At 36.9% G+C, this 19,204-nt stretch overlaps 1 protein-coding gene across 15 annotated transcripts in view; it reads right to left on the bottom strand.

Annotated features, from left to right (window-relative positions):
- KIAA0825 (KIAA0825 ortholog) overlaps positions 1–19,204 on the bottom strand; it is a 451,052-nt gene that overhangs the window by 218,494 nt on the left and 213,354 nt on the right. For 13 of the 15 annotated variants that reach the window (XM_035292225.3, XM_008991795.5, XM_017969783.4 and 10 more), the window contains 3 exons: positions 15,699–15,858; positions 10,103–10,261; positions 8,227–8,321 (listed from right to left, as the gene is read on the bottom strand). In XM_035292225.3, coding sequence (XP_035148116.1) covers positions 8,227–8,321; positions 10,103–10,261; positions 15,699–15,858 — 414 coding nt within the window. Of the gene's footprint in view, positions 1–3,955; positions 4,487–8,226; positions 8,322–10,102; positions 10,262–15,698; positions 15,859–19,204 lie in introns of those variants that run through there. The other 2 variants (XM_054252589.2, XM_078365162.1) reach the window with 1 other exon arrangement.

Here is a 19,204-nt window from a genome sequence, read left to right as displayed (position 1 = left end):
AAACCAAAACCAAAAACAAACAAACAAAAATTGTATGCATTTTAAATACATGTTAGACAATTTCTTTGCAAAAATAAAATCTCTGTGCAAAAATGCTGCTGTAGATTTCAGAATAAGAGAAAACCTTTCTCTTGTTTGAGAAGATGATGGGTAGAGAGAGAGTCACTGAGTCTGAGGTCTTTTGGTGGCGGAAGGAAGAAAACAATTTTCTAGGGAACTGGAGCATTAAAAAACCCACCAAATTTGAACGGCATGGCTTATGTATGTAATGACTCAGAGGTGTGTACTCGTAAAATCAGCTTCTCCTTTTTCTTAAACCCACTTCTCCATAACCAGGCCGCCTGCTGCTGCACCAGGAATTTACTGCTGTGAGCAACTATAAACATTGTGCTAATGGTAGCACTGCCTGAGAACAGTCATTTGAGAGTGCAGTGTGTGCAGTTTGAGGCCAGAGACAATATTTTCTACTCTCTACACACCACAGGGCACACACTATAATCGAATATAGGGTAAAGGTACTTTAATAATTATTATCATTAAAAGCAAACAATCAACTCCACAGATCAATGCCTCTTCTAAAACATGTTTTCTAATCTCTGTTTCTTCTCAGATGTATGGTTATTGTCCACCTGGACAGGCCCCAAAGTGACAGCCAGAAATCTGCCTCCAACACCCCTTCTGCTGTTCCTGCCATCATATTTAATTGTGTTTGCTCAACTTGAAGCCAAACTCATATGCAGTATATTTAGATGGTTAAAATAGCACAGCACTGCACTGTATTCACAGATTATTTTCAACACCACAGTTCTAGGGAATTAGTTTGGAATAAATAAGGTAAAGAGAAAAGAAACACATAAATTTCTTCCAGTGACAAAGAAAACAATATCAAAATGGCAATCTGGAGCTTCTCCATGAATGAGGGAAGGGAGTGCTCCTTTTGGTCCACTCTCCTGCAAATGCAATCACTATCTCATTCTCTAGTCTGGATTTATTTTAAAGTGGGTGAGAACAAAAGCAAAAAACTAATAGTAAGAAACTGTGAAAAATACGTTTATTACTTCAAAAGATCAATGTACAATCACTGTACTTAGATAGCATCAAAGGTAGAGACGTAGAACTGATATATATGTTGATTTTCTGAAACTCTAGGGAGTCTTTATTTTTCACAATAGAAAACTTTCTAAATTGAAACACATATATTATATATGCAGAATCTGTTTTCTCAGGCCTTACCTACTATACCGTTCTTCAAATGCCTCAAAATAATCACATATAATTAATTTGCAAAGGCTTCATTGGATACTGTTTCCAGTGAACTCCACCTTTAAGTTTTCAACTTGCATTTTTTTATATCATTTAACAAACACAAACTCTGTCACCCAAATGTCAAAAGATTTATAAGCCATGGAGTATAAAACAGACCTTGTTGCTGAAAAGGTTATGACTTGAATTGAATCGGTTAACTAAAGACCAGCTTTCTGTTATTTTAATCTGAGCCAAATTTACATAACAATAATAACAATGGGGATTTTATTTATTTACTTAATTTTTATTTTAGGTTCAGGGGTACATGTGCAGGTTTGTCATAAAGATAAATTGCATGTCACAGGAGTTTGATGTACAGATTATTTTATCACCCAGGTAATAAGCATAGCACCTGACAGGCAGCTTTTCGGTCTTCTCCCTCCTCCCATTCTCTACCCTCAAGTAAGCCCCAGAGTCTGTTGGTCCCTTCTTTGTGTCTGTGTGTTCTCAGTGTTTAGCTCCCACTTATATGCGAGAATAGGCAATATTTGGTTTCCTGTTCCTGTATTAGTTTGCTTAGGATAATGGTCTCCAGCTCCATTCACATTCCTGCAAAGGATGTAGTCTTATTCTTTTTCATGGCTACATAGCTTTCTGTAGTGTATATGCGTCACATATTATTATTATTATTATTTTTGAGATGGAGTTTCGCTCTTGTTACCCAGGCTGGAGTGCAATGGCGCAATCTCGGCTCACCGCAACCGCCACCTCCTGGGTTCAGGCAATTCTCCTCCCTCAGCCTGCTGAGTAGCTGGGATTACAGGCATGCGCCACCATGCCCAGCTAATTTTTTGTATCTTTAGTAGAAACGGGGTTTCACCATGTTGACCAGGATGGTCTCGATCTTTTGACCTCGTGATCCACCCACCTTGGCCTCCCAAAGTGCTGGGATTACAGGCTTGAGCCACCACACCTGGCCCACTTGGTTTCTTATAGATGCTGGATGTTAGAACTTTGTTGGATGCATAATTTCCAAGTATTTTCTTCCATTCTGTAGGTTGTCTTTTTACTCTGTTCATAGTTCCTTTGAACAGAGTAAACAGACAGAAGCTCTTTAGTTTATTAGATCCCAAGTGTCAATTTTTGTTTTTGTTGCAGTTGCTTTTTCATCTTCATCATGAAATCCTTGCCAAGGGCTACGTCCTAGATGGTATTTCCTAGGTTATATCCCAGGATTTTTATAGTTTTCAGTTTTATATTTAAGTCTTTAATTAGTTTCAAATTGATTTTTGTATATGGTGTAAGGAAGGAGTCCAGTTTCAGTCTTTTGCATATGACAAGCCTGTTATCCCAGCACCATTTATTTAATAAAGAATCCTTGGCTGGGTGCGGTGGCTCAAGCCTGTAATCCCAGCACTTTGGGAGGCCGAGGCAGGTGGATCATGAGGTCAAGAGATCGAGACCATCCTGGTCAACATGGTGAAACCCCGTCTCTACTAAAAATACAAAAAATTAGCTGGGCATGGTGGCGTGTGCCTGTAATCCCAGCTACTCGGGAGGCTGAGGCAGGAGATTGCCTGAACCCAGGAGGCAGAGGTTGTGATGAGCCGAGATCATGCCATTGCACTCCAGCCTGGGTAACAAGAGCAAAACTCTGTCTCAAAAATAAATAAATAAAGAATCCTTTACCCATTGCTTGTTTTTGTGAACTTTGAAGATCAGATGGTTGTAGCTCTGTAGCATTATTTCTAGGCTCACTATTCTGTTCCATTGGTCTTTGTGTCTGTTTTTGTACCATACCATGCTGTTTTGTTTACTGTAGCCTTGTAGTATAACTTGAAGTCAGGTAACATGATACCTCCAGCTTTGTTCTTTTTGCTTAAGCTTGCCTTTGATATTTGGGCTCTTTTTTGTTCCATATGAATTTGAAAATAACTAATTATGTGAAGAATGTTATTGGTAGTTTGATAGGAATAGCACTGAATCTGTAAATTACTTGGGCAGTATGGCCATTTTAACAATACTGATCATCCCTATCCATGAGCATGAAATGCTTCCATTTGCTTTTGTCATCTCTGATTTCCTTGAGCAGTGGTTTATAATTCTTGTTGTAGAGATGTTTCACATCCGTGGTTAGCTGTATTCCTAGGTATTTTATTCTTTTTGTGGCTGTTACAATGTATTATTTTAAACACACACAGCTTAAATAACCTGATTTTCACCCCCATTTGGAAAAGGAAGAAAATTAATATGCACATAGATTTTTTTTTTCTACTTCAGATTTTCCAGCAAATAATTCTTTTTTTTTTTTTTGAGATGGAGTTTCGCTCTTGTTACCCAGGCTGGCGTGCAATGGCGTGATTTCGGCTCACCGCAACCTCCGCCTCCTGGGTTCAGGCAATTCTCCTGTCTCCGCCTCCTGAGTAGCTGGGATTATTACAGGCATGCGCCACCGTGCCCAGCTAATTTTTTGTATTTTTAGTAGAGACGGGATTTCACCATGTTGACCAGGAGGGTCTCGATCTTTTGACCTCGTGATCCACCCGCCTCAGCCTCCCAAAGTGCTGGGATTACAGACTTGAGCCACCGCGCCCAGCCCTCCAGCAAATATTCTTAAACCTACATGTCTATTAATCAAACATCACATAAGAATACCTACCCTGTGCTCATCTGTCAGGAGCTGATTTTTTCTCTGCATTCTTATTCCTCATTTTTTTTTATTAATTAATTTAACAGACACTACTTAGAGCCTGCTTTGTATTCAAGGGCTGTTCTAGGTACTGAAGACATCACCGGGATAAGACAAACAAGGTGCTATTCTCATGGAGTTTACATTCTACCACAGAGGGTAAGATCAAAAGACAATCAATAACCAGAAACAAATATTTCAGATAGCAATAACTCAAGAAAACACAGTACAGTAGAATGCTAGAGTAGCCTGGAGGATCCCTTTAGGTGGGTGAGATAGAAAAGTCTCCTTAGGAGGTAACATTTGTCTCAGATGGACAAGACTGCACCAGCCACTTGAAGAGCTGAGGGAACTGCAAGTACCAAGACCCTGAAACAGGAAAGCGTTTAGAAAATCCAAAGAATGTAAAGAAAGCATTCTATTTAGACATCGTGAATTGGAAGGAGGTGTTCTGAGATGAGGTCAGATAGTGAGTGAAGAACACATTTTTGCCAAGGACTCAGGCAGCTGCTTCAAGATTTATTCTTCCTTTGGAGTCGGCACAGAACCAGCCTATGAAACAAAGGCCAGTATTGACTCAGATACCAACACTTTTGTGGCCCCACAGATCTCTTTCATGTGTCTGAACGGTCCTTCAAGTCTTTACCTCCTGAGTCTTTATTACCTGAGTGGTTCACTTGGCTTTTTGACTTTCTGTCTTGCTCATTTTCTGTTTATCTTCCAGACCTATGGGCCCACTGCCTGGCTTCTGATCTGATACTTGCTCTGATCCTCACTATTGGTTTAGGCCTGGAGTCCACATAACCTGAGTGGTCTGAGTATTCAATCTTACAACAACTTTCTACTAATCCTTAATGGACTTTACAGTTTCCTTACCTGACTAGATACCAACACTGCTGCTATGTTACTACTTTTGTGAATATGTACAGTGGGGCCTCTGTATCTGTGGGTTCTGCATCCATGAATTAAATGAACCTCAGACAGAAAATACTTTGGGAAAAAACATTCCACCGAGTTCCAAAAAGTGAAACTTGAATTTGTCGCATGCAAAGTATTACACTGAATCCATACAAATAAACTGATGTGTGAGAATTGCGTTAGGTATTATAAGTAATCTAGAAATGATTTAAAGTACATGGGAGGATATGCATAGGTTATATGCAAATATGACACACCATTTTATATCAGGGACTTGGCATCTGCAGAATTTAGTACCTGAGAGGGTCTTGGGACCAATCCCCAATGGATACTGAGAGATGACTCTATTATGTTATCAGCTTTCAAAAACACTTCCAAATACTTTAGCACTCTTGATTGTGTCAACAATCTCCATGAAGTAGCTTTACAATTATTATTATTTCATTTTAAAGATAAGGAAATCTAAAGTCAAATGTAAGTGCCTGAGTACCCAGGAATCCTGCTTTCCAGTCTCCACGTTATTTGGGGGGTAAGGGAAGTCTAGTGCACTCTACGCATATGCAGAGACTAATTCCACAGATGGTCTGCTTATTATATGAATGCTGAAGACAAGGCACAAAGGAATTTAAGGTGAATAAAAAGGATTCTTTTTCTTTCTCCTTAACTGTTATCATACTTGTATATTTCAGTTCATTTTTCTTTTAATATTATGTTCTCAGACAACATTCACAGCCCCATACATACACTAGAACATAGTATAGAGATAGACTATTACAAATATATTACCAGTAAAAGAGGCAAAAAGAGAACAAGTGACTCATTTAATTGGTGAATTTGGGAGAAAAAACAGCATATTCAGCTAAACTGCTCTGAACTCTTTCTTTTGGCTACACCTAACCCCAAACACCATAGTTGGTAGATGTTGGATGGCATATATAGCTCTCATTCTAAAAGCTCAATGTCCTATGGTCTTTTTTTTTTTTTTTGAGATGAAGTGTGGCTCTGTTGCCCAAGCTGAAGTGCAGTGGTGTGATCTCGGCTCACTGCAACCTCCCCCTCCCGGGATCAAGCAATTCTATGCCTCAGCCTCCTGCGTAGCTGGGATTACAGGCACCCACCAGCATGCCTGGCTAATTTTTGTATTTTTAGTAGAGATGGGGTTTCACCATCTCGGCCAGGTCGGTCTTGAACACCTGATCTCGTGATCCAACTGCCTTGGCCTCCCAAAGTGCTAAGATAACAGGTGTGAGCCACTGCACCCGGCCTGGTCTCATTTTCAAGTATGTATCTTTCAGATAACCATTTTGTCAACATAGTACTATTAAAAAAATATCAGCATTTTCAGGTAAGTCTAAATAAGAGAGACAAGAGCGTGTCATCAAGAAACTAACAATTTCCTTACCGGTTCAATATTAATCAAAACACATAAATAACATTCTTAAAATGAATGGGAGAGTGAGAGAAGAGATTGAAAACCCTCAGGTGTCTTTAATCCTTCTAAAGTGGATCAGTTAGGTTCATCATAGCTTGTGTGTGGTAGCTTTGCGGTAGAATGATTTTCATACCATTCTTTAAAAATCCAAGGTTCTTATTAAGATGAAATTCTAGCTATTTCTATTAAAAATTTATGAACCTTTTCCAAGAAAACTGTTTTGACCTGTTGTTTCTGGCTAAATTTGTGGAAGTTCTTTTTTCCCACCCACTCCTGCACAGATCTTAGGAAAACATACTTTAATAGTTAGTGATCCAATGTCCTCAAACAAAAACAAAAACATCCAATTCTGCTTAAAGCACAAATTCACTTAAAGATGAATATTATAAAAAGCAAATGCAGTATGTTTTGAGGGATGTGTTGGACCTAGAGGACCATTTAGTGGATTGGAAGCAGTAATTCATGACTGAAAATAAATTTAGTAAAATATAATACAGTTAATCTACATAAACTCAAAAATTTCCAAACAGGAAAATAATTACTTATCTTTCTTAGCTTGTCTCCAGACAGACATATAATATCGTATAAACATCATGTGACTATGTATTCAACAGAGGATCTGGCCTGTCCTCCACCAACCCCACCTCTCACCTCTCCTAACATCTTTGGGACAGTAGGGGTACACCTCTGGAGGCTTGTGTACAAATACAGTACATCTGGACTGCTGCCAGCCAGGTGGTAAGCTTGCTGGGGAAAGGCTCTGGTGTTGATCAGTAAGCTTCTGCGTGGTTGAATTTTCTCTATGATGGGTGGGTGAGCTTAATTCAGGGGTCAAGTATTATAAATACCATTGTGACCTCACATCTAAGCTATAGCTTTTATTGGCAATAAAGCTGCCTCCATAATTTCCTTCTGGGAAATACTACAGTCTCTCTCTTAAGATATTTTCTTATATTCATCCAGATTTCTAAAGAATGATTTGACAATTCTACGATGTTATTGTCATTATTTTCTTTAAAAAACAAAAGATATTCAATATTTTTGCAAAAAGATATGGAAATACATTCGGTATCACAAAGATCATCTAGATGATAACTCTCAATCTTAGCTATAAGCACACAGATGACTCAAACAATAAAGGGAATCTCATATAAATATATCGCATTTGAAAATGTATTATACTTGATTAAAAATCCAAAGTTTTAAAGTTTATACCTTATAGTTTTCACTGAAACTTTAAATATTTTTTAAAAACCATGTTAATATATCCAAGAAAAAGTGTTCATACTTTTGTGCAAAATAAATTACATGTAGTTTCCTAGGCTGAAATCACATTATCATTTCATTAGCTTGTACTGGGGTGTGTGTGTGTGTGTGTGTGTGTGTGTTTGTAAAATAACATGCTACTGTGGCCATCGTTAAGACAGTGCCAACATAACTGGCTGAAAAGTGAAAAATTTAATCATGACAGTTTTACTTACATGTTTTCCTGATTAGACTAGTTGATTTGGCTTGGCAGTTTATATGCATTCATTATGTTGTTGTAAACAAAGGTATAGTATTATAATTATGTTCAAGTTAATAACTTTTCGTGTTTACAATAGTGAACTATTAAATATACAAAGTCAAAAATATTTAAAATTCAGACTAAAATCCACTAATTTCATCTCTGAAACAAATGTTACTGCCTTTTACATATTTTCACTATAGAGAATGGCATTTAAAGAGTATAGTCATATAATTTCAACAATATTTTTAAAAGATGGGAGGCTGGAGAGGAAGAAAATAAAAGAGATTCCTCTGCTGATAAAATGTTTTTACTTTTCCCAAAAGTATGCTAGTAAAACATGGGTATGTGTACACACACACACACACACACACACACACACACACACAGAACCTTGTCCCTCAACCAGACCTCCAAGATCCCCAATTTTATTACCTGTTTTTGAGCAGCACACTGAAGGTCATCTTATCCAGTCCCAGATAATTTGGCAGCAAGTTTGTCCAATTCCAGTTCCATTTTGTGATGGCTGACTGTTGATAAATGAGAAGACACTATTGTTAGTTATTAATCAGAGTTAATATGATCAGTAAATTAAAGCTCCAGCTGTGATAGACTAACTAAGAAGGAGGGGGGTCCAGAACAAGGACTTAGACAGATAACATCAATCATGACCACAGAAGAAGGTTTTTATTCCAATAAGACAGCAATTAATTTATAAATCCATTTGGGGATGTAGTCATTATTTATAAAAATATAAATCAATTTCTTGAGTCGTTATTCTTCCAAGTGTTAATGGCATTTGCCCAACAAGTTTCTCTGAGAAGGAGACTGCTTGAAAAGCAAAGCAAAATCATTGGCAACTTTTGCATACATCACATCAATTTTTTGTTTGATTTTCTTTTCAGCAACCAAAACTTTGATTAAAAAACAAACTTGGAAGTGCTAAGAATCAAATTATAAGATACAACTTAATTAGAGTGTGATATTAATGGTATCTTTTTAGTTAAGAAAATGCTTTAAAGGGAAGATTATGAGGATCTGTAAGTGTAAATTACATAAATGATTCTTTCTTCGCATTAAGAGAAATTTCACAAAGACTAAGGAGAAAAATTACTGTGAAGAATAATCTTATAATTCAGAACTCAATAAAATATGCCATTTATTTAAAGGAAGTAAGGAAAATTTAACAGCTACAGTAATTATTTATGGTTTGGAGCAATGTAATTCATAACATAAAAAAGGAGCCAATAAACTCAAACTTAAATAGTATATTTAAAGTATTATAAATGCTTATGCTCCTTAAAATGAAATAGTTTTGATAACAAGAGTCCAGACTGATGTTTAAAATCCAACAAGAGCTATCCCCTGTCACCTGCTGATTAATCGAGCACTACAATCCTGTCACAGAGCAGGAGAATTCTGCCCTGGGTTGTCAGCATTTGAAGGTCTTACTCCACTACAGTATTGATGAGTGTAGACTAGAGCTGTAACAGGCATGGTAAAAATATTATCTGCATGCTGAATTAGGCCATTGTTTTCATTCTTATTTTCATCAGAACTCTAGGTCAAGCAATCCTTCTCTTCTGCCCTGTTGGTTCAAATTGTCTGTCAAGAGGTTTCTGGGAAAAGCCACCAGAAGAATGAACAAAGCCAAAGCAACTTTAGATTTCAACTACTTTGGCAGAAAGATGATGTTTTCAGGGTATATACTAAAACATGTAGCTTAAACAATGGCACAATCTGACATTAAAAAATGTGCAGTGTTTATCACATTGACTTTATTCCAAATAGCCTGGCCTTAAAATCATTAACAAATTCATTTTAAATTTGGGAATGTGTCTATGGTTATAAAAAGAAAATTTACCCCATGCCACTTAAACCAGGAGCTCAGTGCTCTATTTATATATAATTAATTTTAACTATTTTCTAATTTGCCTGATACATTCATAAAGGTTGCAAGGTGTTTTGTGAGTGTGTGTATTGGGGCATGGGGGTGACAAGGGAGGAAAGGAATGTTAAAAAATAACTGCTTCTTCAGTCTTCTGTAGACACGGCCTAACAGATGTTTCCTCTGCCCATGGTACACTGACCTGGCCAAAAGTTAAGTTTTACAGACCAAACATATCTATCAGTTTGACAAATAAAAAGAAGGTAAAGAAACTTTTAAAAGTCAATTTGTACAGACCATGTACAAGGTCTTTTGCTTCCTACCAAAAAAGCTTATGAGTAAATACTCAAACACAAAGAAATTTTTTTCTTACTTAAAGAAACCACACATTTAAATTAAATTTACCATTTAATTTCCACATACCTGATCTAGCATGTGTTCACTAAATGCCTTATACACATGGAAAGGGTTAAAGGCAGAAGGCTGATCTTCCACACTCTTCAAGGTCGTCTTTAAAGGTCGGATGGGTAATGGCTTTTCCTCTGAACTATTCATAGAAAACAGCTGATCTTTTAAATATTCCTTCAAAGAAAAGAAATTACAAGTTGTGACGGTGAGAAGCAGACATTCTCTGTAAAAGTAAACTGATCAATATCCAAATTTATCCTTTCAGCACATTTGCTAGATTACAGTGTATTATTTGCCTCAGGGAAGAACACATTTTTAGAAGATACATAGCAAGTACCAGTCAGCATTGCAATAAACCCATCAAAAATAGGTTTACCTAATATATAGTATTGATTAGGAAACCATTTACCAAACTCTTATATAATGAATGTATGATTGATATATCAGGACCTTTTTAACAAGCATTGTCTTGTCACTGGTTCACATATTAACGTGTCTGGTTACCAAAACTTAACTCAGCTACATGATTAGTCACAGTACAAGATTGCTCATCCATTCATTAAGTGTAGTTGTTAACTACTCTAGGCTCATCAGAGCACTGAGTATTCTGATATTTTACTGCAAGCAGTCTCATTCAATGCAGAATTAATTATAATGCAAAATCCTAAACTTTATTTCCAACCCATAGACTGAAAAATATCAAGGTTCAATCGAAGCTCAAAATGTGTTATGATAAGCCCCCAACTGCCAGTGCAGGCCTGGGCAAAAAAGCCAATCTACAACATTATATTTCATTTTCCACCCATAAATAAATAAGGTGAACAATCCTAATGTATTTTATGGAACTTTTCCTGAAAGATGACAAATTAAAATGACTAAAAGTCTTCCATCAACTAATAAATGCTTACTATTAATAAATAAGTCATCTAATAGATTTAAAAAATATAAATGTTCTTGTGTGTCACAATGTAATTTTTTTCTTCAAGGTTAGGATTAGGATGAAGTTCATAATGTTAGCACCGAAAGGTCATCCAAAACACCTGTGCTACTCAAAGTCTGGGCACTGAATCAGAGTTAACCCTGACCTGGGAGCTTGTGAGAAAAGCAGAATCTTAGCCAGGTCCGGTGGCTCATGCCTGTAATCCCAACACTTTGGGAGGCCAAGATAGGTGGATCACAAGGTCAGCAGTTCCAGACCAGCCTGGCCAACATGGTGAAAACCTGTCTCTACTAAAAGTATAAAAATTAGCCAGGTGTTATGGCAAGCACTTATAATTCCAGCTACTTGGGAGGCTGAGGCAGGAGAATCTCTTGAACTTGGGAGGCAGAGGTTGTAGTGAGCTGAGATCATGCCACTGCACTCTAGCCTAAGTGACAGAGCAAGACTCCATCTCAAAAAAAAAAAAAAGAAGACGAAGAAAAGAAAATGAAAGTAGAATCTTGGACCCTATTGAATCAAAACCTGCCTGTTAACAAGAATTCCCACCTGGGCGCAGTGGCTCACACCTGTAATCCCAGCCCTTGGGAGACCAATGTGAGCAGATCATCTGAGGTTAGGAGTTCCAGACCAGGCTGGCCAATGTGGTGAAACCCTGTCTCTACTAAAAATACAAAAATTAGCCAGGTGTTGTGGCAGGAGCCTGTATTCCTAGCTACTTGGGAGGCTGAGGCAAGAGAATCACTTGAACCCGGGAGGCAGAGGTTGTAGTGAGCAGAGATCATGCCACTGCACTCCAGCCTGGGTGACAGAGAGACTCCGTCTCAAAAAAAAAAAAGAAAAGAATTCCCAGTAGATCTGTAGGCACAGGAAAGTTGAGAAACTCTAGCGTCAGACTTAATAGTTGGCGCTGAAAGATCAGGGGACAATCTTGAGATCACACAGAGGTGAGAGGTAGAGCTGTGGTGAGGAACCACTTTTGTCTGGTTTCAGTACACTGTGCTTTTTTCTGTGCCTCTATAACTTTATGAATGCCCATGTGTTAACTGTGAGGGGAAAATTTTAGATTATAAAACCCTAAAAATCGAAAGAAACCACCACTGAAGTTAATGATCATAGTTATTTCTTGAACTTGTTATAGAGCAGCAGTCCCCAATCTTTTTGGCACCAGAGACCAGTTTCCGGGAAGACAATTGTCCCATGGAAACGGATGGGGAGAGGTGGAATATGATTTTGGGATGAAACCATTCCACCTCAGATCATCAGGCATTAGATTCTCATAAGGAACACGCAACCTAAATCCCTCAAATGGTGCAGTTCACAATAGGGTTCATGCTCCTATTAGAAAATAATGCCACTGCTGATATGACAGTAGGCAGAACTCAGGTGGGAATGCCCACTGTCCTGCCACTCACCTCCTGCTGTATGGCCCAGCTCCTAACAGGCCACCAACTGGTAGAGGTCTGTGGCCCAGGGGTTGGGGACCCCTGTTGTAGAGCATATCTCTTTAGAAAGATTAATGATTTAGTGTCTGATAGAGGGTCATATGGACTCTTGCTAAATATTATTAATGATAAAGCCATCAGAAAATAATTTTATGCCTAACTTCAGATTATTGAACAGAAACAAAACTTTTCTCCATTATAATTTATACAAATACAATTTTTAAAAGGAATACTTTCTTCATTGACAAAAATACTTTGTTTTGATTAATAACAATCTGTCTTAACTGATTTCATCTTATGTAACTACATTTTGACTATTTCCACTATTCAAAAAAGAGCAACTGCTCTGTTGTAAATTGTGAAGAAAATGGAATTTTCTCCTTTGTTGATCTTTCTGGGTACTGCACTGACACTCATCACTAACCCTTCTTAAAAACCTCAGGTTCTTTAACTGTGACACTGCTTTAATCACATTCACCACTAACTGGGCCATATCTTTGGAAGATTTCCATTCTTTCTTGAACACCTTACCTGTACATTTACATCAAAGCTTATTCCTCTATTCATCATTTTTCCATTTCTCTTCACTGAAGAGTTTTGTTAGTCTGATGACCTCAACTACCACACTCACACAGACCAAATCTATATGCACGTTTGCTCTCATTTGTGCCCATGTGTATGGTTTATGCACCTGACAGTGATTACTTGATCATAACCTGAGAATGACCTTGTATGGCAGACACACTCGAATGTATTTTCAGAGTTCTAAGTTAAGGAATCTGAGAGGAGCCAACCTGAGATCCATTATTTATCTATGAGGAACCTGGCCCATCCCATGGTATTGGAGCCATACAGGGAATTGAGGCCCTCTGTTTGGGGTTAAATGAAGGTTTTCAGGAGGAGGTTCTTAGGTAGAGGGTGTTAAATAAAAATACTATATAAACTGCATGCCTCTTGCTAGTGGTTGTGGTTTTCCTGCCCGGCCCACTACCACAGGACTCCCTTCACTGTATATAAGCTCCCAATAAAACCCCATGTCTTGTTTGCCAGCACAAAGTCTCTTCAGTCTCTTGAACCTGGTGACATCCCCATTTAAGTCAACAGGGGATGTCACCAGGTTCAAGAGATGTGACACAACATTATTGTCAGGGCCTTAACTATAATGAGACATTTTTGCTTGAACATCTTATCTTTATCTCAAAGACAAAGCATTTTTAACCCCATTTTCCCTGATAACTTACTTGTCTCTATGAATGGCATACCCATTCTTCCCCTCAGCTAGGCCTGTACCCATAAATGCTTCACTAGTGATATTACAGTCTTCAGAAATATTTAGCAGCACATCTGAAGGTGCTGAAGACTCACAGCACTACTCATGAAATGTGCAAACATCACAATGCAATATCACTTACAGCATAGCAATACCTCACAGTAGAAAAGCAGTCATAAGTACTATACTAGTCACCTAGTCATGGTATGTTGTTTGGGCTTATTGCCTGTGTTTTTGTAATAGTTACAAGGCAAAGTTCTTTCTTTGCTTCTAGCCTCATGTAACATTATGCCTTTTACCTTGCAGTGCCATGCCTCATTCAGCCCAGTAAACCACCCAATACTTAGCTCTATACCCCATCTGATGGACATTACTATAACAGTAAATATATTCAGTTGTTACAAAAGAAATCATATCACTGAGCAAAATGTGGTGATACCCTAGTGTATATCTCATGGTATCCTCTTCAGAACCACTACCTCAGAGTTATATGAACTCTATGGGGCAAGTACAGCCTTTGTCTTTCCAGAGTATAACCAGATAACTGATGGCCAATAAATATCCAGTTCAATTTTGGATGATCTTGCTTATTGGTGATTATTGAGCTTTTTAATATGCATCTTTAAAAATAGGACTATCCTATTAGTTTGGCAATTCATACCAACTTTACCATCCTCAGAGCTAATTGTAACACTGCTTAACTAAGGATATGGGGGTAACACTGCAACATCTGTTCCTCAGTAGTCGCCACAATGACTTTGGCCAATCTGAATGGCCAGGTGGACATACCAATGAGAAACATCACTTTACAATAGAAGTCTTTCAGTTTGCCAACCTGAACTGAGTTTCCCAAATAGAAACCCTAAGCAAGCTATGAGGGATCACTGACAAGAGTGAATAGGTTGTGTTACTTTGTAACAATTACAAACTGAGCTCTGTTGCCATAAGGACAGAGTTATATCTCATAGCTACAAATTTTTTACATCCTTCTGAGGCCATGATGGAATATACTGTTATATCACCTGTTTATTGACTGTTTGATTAGCTCTGTGAAATCCAGGAGACAAGATTTACTTGAAGTAACTTTCAGATAGCTAATGGTGGATAAAACATTTATGTAATCAAGTTGTAAAATGCTGTTGTCAAATTTAATTTATTCCTTGAAAATGTATGGTTACAAAGGCCTATGTTATTGAGATAAAATGAAAACACTATGTATCCACATTATACAATTTTTACTATTCCAAAAATTATATTCATGTGTTTGCAAATATAAACACAATTAGATGCCACATTCTAATTCAGACACATAAGATCAAATCCAAAATCTGATTAAGTCAGAGAACTTTGTTTCAAGTAAATAGGTGAGATAACATGCTATTTACATTTTTCACTGAAACAGCCAAAAACATGCAAAGTCAGAGGCTTAACTGAGCAAAGAGATAGAAAGGCGTAACATTGGTTCAACCAGTGTCTGTATTAATGAATTTTCCTAGGCTAATCTGGTTGCTCCTGGATATAGTTCAATATTCTTCTTAAGCTTTTTCATTAAAGAAAAAACCTCCAACTTCACTAACACAAGCATGATGTCTACAGGAAAAGAGCTAAGTCTCTTTTCAGAAAACTCATTTTACTAATACCGGATTTTAACATCACCTTAACAGTCACAAACACACAATTCCCAACTACACCTCTAGTCTACAATTCAGAACTGAACTGAGTTTATGAGCCGTGTTATTGTTTAAACCATATAAATAAAATCTACATTGTTTCAGTGAAGCTTTTTCTGTACAAATGCAGAACAGCCGGGGCTGAATAGACTCTATTAATAATGCAATATTGAGTTTGGTATTGACTTTAAGAAGTATTATCACCTCCTTGACTAACCCTTAGCTGCCAGCAGACGCTGCCTCAGGCCAGTACACACCTAATTGCTCGGTAAAAAGGCCGTTTCCCTACCTCATTGAGCTGCATGATGTGATAAATTTGCCTCAGGTACTCGCTGCCACCTGGTTTGTGGCAGAGATCCAGGACCATCATGTTTATTTTCTGCTCAGTCAGTTCAAGAGCAATATCTCCTTCTTGTGAGGTCTCGCTTTTCTCCATTGTCATAAATGCACTAAATACAAAGAAAGCATATACATATCAGTAGTGAAGAATTGTAAAGATGGAGAGTAATTACGGAGATTGAGTGCAGAGAGTTGATGTAAATCTCAGATTCAAAGCATCCATAAAGACTTCGCTGAAATAGGTAAGCCTTCCCAAACTGCTGCCGCTCACATAAACAGCACCATAGAATTAAGCACCTGAAAGCATTTTTTAAAATTGAATCGTTTCTTCTAAAACATGTCTTTATTGCATTTGTACTCCTATCTATAAAACATTTTCCCATTACTGCAATTGTTGAAATTGCTATAATCATGAGATGAAAACAAAACATTTCTTTTTAAGAACATGTAAGAAATAATTTGTATTTTCTCTTTGTGGATATAAAGTATCTTTGGTGCCTGAAATAGCTTTGGTATTTTGTCTTTTGTAGATTCCTTTTTACACCTGTTGCAGAACACATTGAAGACTAATTAAAGTGTCAAAAGGGGGAGCCTATTACGCTAAATATAGGCTAGGTGCTTCTTGGAGGGTGCTTACCACTGGGGATTTTAAATTGGCCTTTGACACTTGTTGCCTTTTAAAAATATGTCCCCCACTCCTGTTTCTTTCTGTAACAGATACTTAGCAAAAATCACTATCCTGATTATTCTTCCAGAAAAAGAGTCTACAATCACCACACCAGGAATGTTCAAGATACAGTTCTAAAACAATTCTTTTAGAAGGATCCATACACCTATTGTTGATTTTGAATATTATTTACATGGTAATAATGGATGACAAAAAGAATTAAAACATTTCAAACTATATCAATGCAAAAAATTATGATATTCAATGTACACATATATTCCACACTAATTTTCTTGTTATAATTGCTATAACAAGAAATATTGCACTTTGCAACGTAAGTATTAAGAAAATTCATGGTTTTCCACTGTTTCCAAGACTAAATAAAATTTACTGTGGTGTAATCAGCTGTATACTGCAGTTCATTACTGAGATTTTGCCATGATTATAAAATTAGTTCTGCTAAGCGTCAGTGCCACTGACCTGAAGACTGTACCAAATGACACCCAGCTGCTGGGCATTAACTTTGATATTGCTTCCACATGTAGCTTCAAAACATCCTCAAAAAAGGGAGGAACTTTAAGATCATATAGCCTTGCTAAAAAATAAAGAAAATCCTACTTTGACTTAGAGATATTCAGTAGCTAGAGTAAATTGCTTGTTTTTTTTTAAGCCATTTTTACAATAAAATACGTTTGCAGATATCTTTTTGAAGCTGCATACAGATTGCAAAAAAATTTCTTGTCAGGTTTTGTTGAGGCTGACATTGAAAAAGTTGAGGCCCTCTGACAAAGAAGTATCTCAGTGTCGGCTCCTGAATTGTATCCTTTCCTGTCCATCACTGTGCAGGTGAAGCAAATGATTGGATTCAGTCAATGCTATGATTAATGAGTTCCTCTCTGTATTTGGGACTGCCTATCAATCATGTCATTAGGGAGAATGTGCCCTGAAAGAGGCAGACCTTAGCCAAGGAATAACTGCATTAATCTTAATCTCTATATGCACCCAGCCAGCCAAGTCAGGGTCACCATGATGAAAAACAATAATCTTCAACTCGACAAATTACTTTGCAAAGACAGACATTTCTTTACTTTTTGTGCTGTGTGTTCTCCAGAATCTAAGTTGACTGTTTACAGCTTGAGTGTTACTACAAAGTGAAGGTTATTTTAATGAATAGTAATGCTTTCAGGGAGTATGCAAGACAGGCAACACTTACAGCTGCCACTTTCACCACTGCAGTTATTTTTACCATTTCCATAAAATCAAAGTTAAATCTGGATGCACGTGAAAAGGAAATCTAGCTAAATGGTATCAGGTAGTTCCAGTTAATCTTATATGTAATTAAGACTTAATTGATCTTAACAAAAACATTTTTGTTTAAATGCTTACATACTCATAAATTTTTTAAAATTAGGGTAAAACCAAGGCAACCCTCTACCTAATACAGACATCATGTTTTGAAATACATTTTTCTTCACAGTGTAGATCTATGAGTAAAATGACCACCAATTAGTGAGAAATACTTAGAGGTGGAGGTGCACTTGTTCAGATAATCAATTTGAAATCAAAGTCAAGAAGAAACACTCTTATAGTGCCCAAACTCTGGAAGAGATTGTTATCCAAAGCGAGTTAAGTCAAATTTAACTTTTCTTCAAATAAATGCAATAAATAACTTTAAAACTGCGCTTTTTTATTGGTATCATTTGAGAAATTGAGAAGGATGTAGCATCGTGCTAATTATATAATTACTCAGAAACTTTGAGGGTTGTAATGTATTTTTGAAGTCAGCAATTCTTCATTTTGTATGCATGTTGTAAGAGAGGTAAATAGTCTTTTGGCTCATTGTTAATTAGCCAAATATTAGCTAGAAAACATCCACTATAGGGGATACCAGATGTGTTGGGCCTGTTAAAACTTAAATTAAAATCAGCTTTTAAGGAAAACATTTAGCTTACAGATTCTTGTATGTAGCCTTCGGTATATTACATTGATTTAAATGAATTGCCTCTAGACATTGATTTAAATGAATCTTATTTGATATAGGCGCTCCTAAATCAGCAGTATCCTAAATTTAACTTTGTCACTATAATCAGATATACTATTTTTACTCTAGTTTTTCCTCTCCCCTTTACAACCACTGCCGTGGTTAATGACATCTGGCCTTAATTTTTTAGTCATTGGATTAAAGCCTGTAAATTAGTATTGAATGCAAATATAAAGATTAAGAAGGTCACTGTCAATGTTATTAAGCATTTGACTGACTGCTACTGTTATTCTCACCCATGGGACACTCCAGAAGTACATTTCTAGAAGTCAGTACGATGAAACCAGGAAAATCATGATTACCTACTTTTTCCCAGTTTGATGAATATAAAGTCTTATAGATTAACATAGACAAGTAAACACTATTAGTTACTTTAATACTAACCAGTGAATGCAAAATATTTTAATAGAGTTTATACATAATAAATGCTTACTAGTTCCAAGCTTGATGCTAAGAACTCTATGAATGTTATTTAATTTTTCAACACAATTCTATCAGTATGGTACCATCGCTGAAACTGAGGCTTTGAGAGATTCAATAACTTGAAAAAGATGACCCTTTTATGAGGGATTTGTACTTGCCCATCTGAATCCAAAGCCTGACCTCTTTATCACTACCATGTTTTAGTAAGAGTAACCATATTTCAGGTGACTTTTAGTCATTTCAGGCAGAAAGTTATATTAGTATCTGCTAGCAACATGAATACATTTTAAAAGAATGAGGGACAGTGTGTATGGGTGTTTTTAAA

Source organism: Callithrix jacchus, chromosome 2, assembly GCF_049354715.1.
Source record: "Callithrix jacchus isolate 240 chromosome 2, calJac240_pri, whole genome shotgun sequence".
Lineage (NCBI taxonomy): Eukaryota > Metazoa > Chordata > Mammalia > Primates > Cebidae > Callithrix > Callithrix jacchus.
Note: the sequence above shows the minus strand (reverse complement) of the source record. Positions and strands in the feature narration are given on the sequence as shown.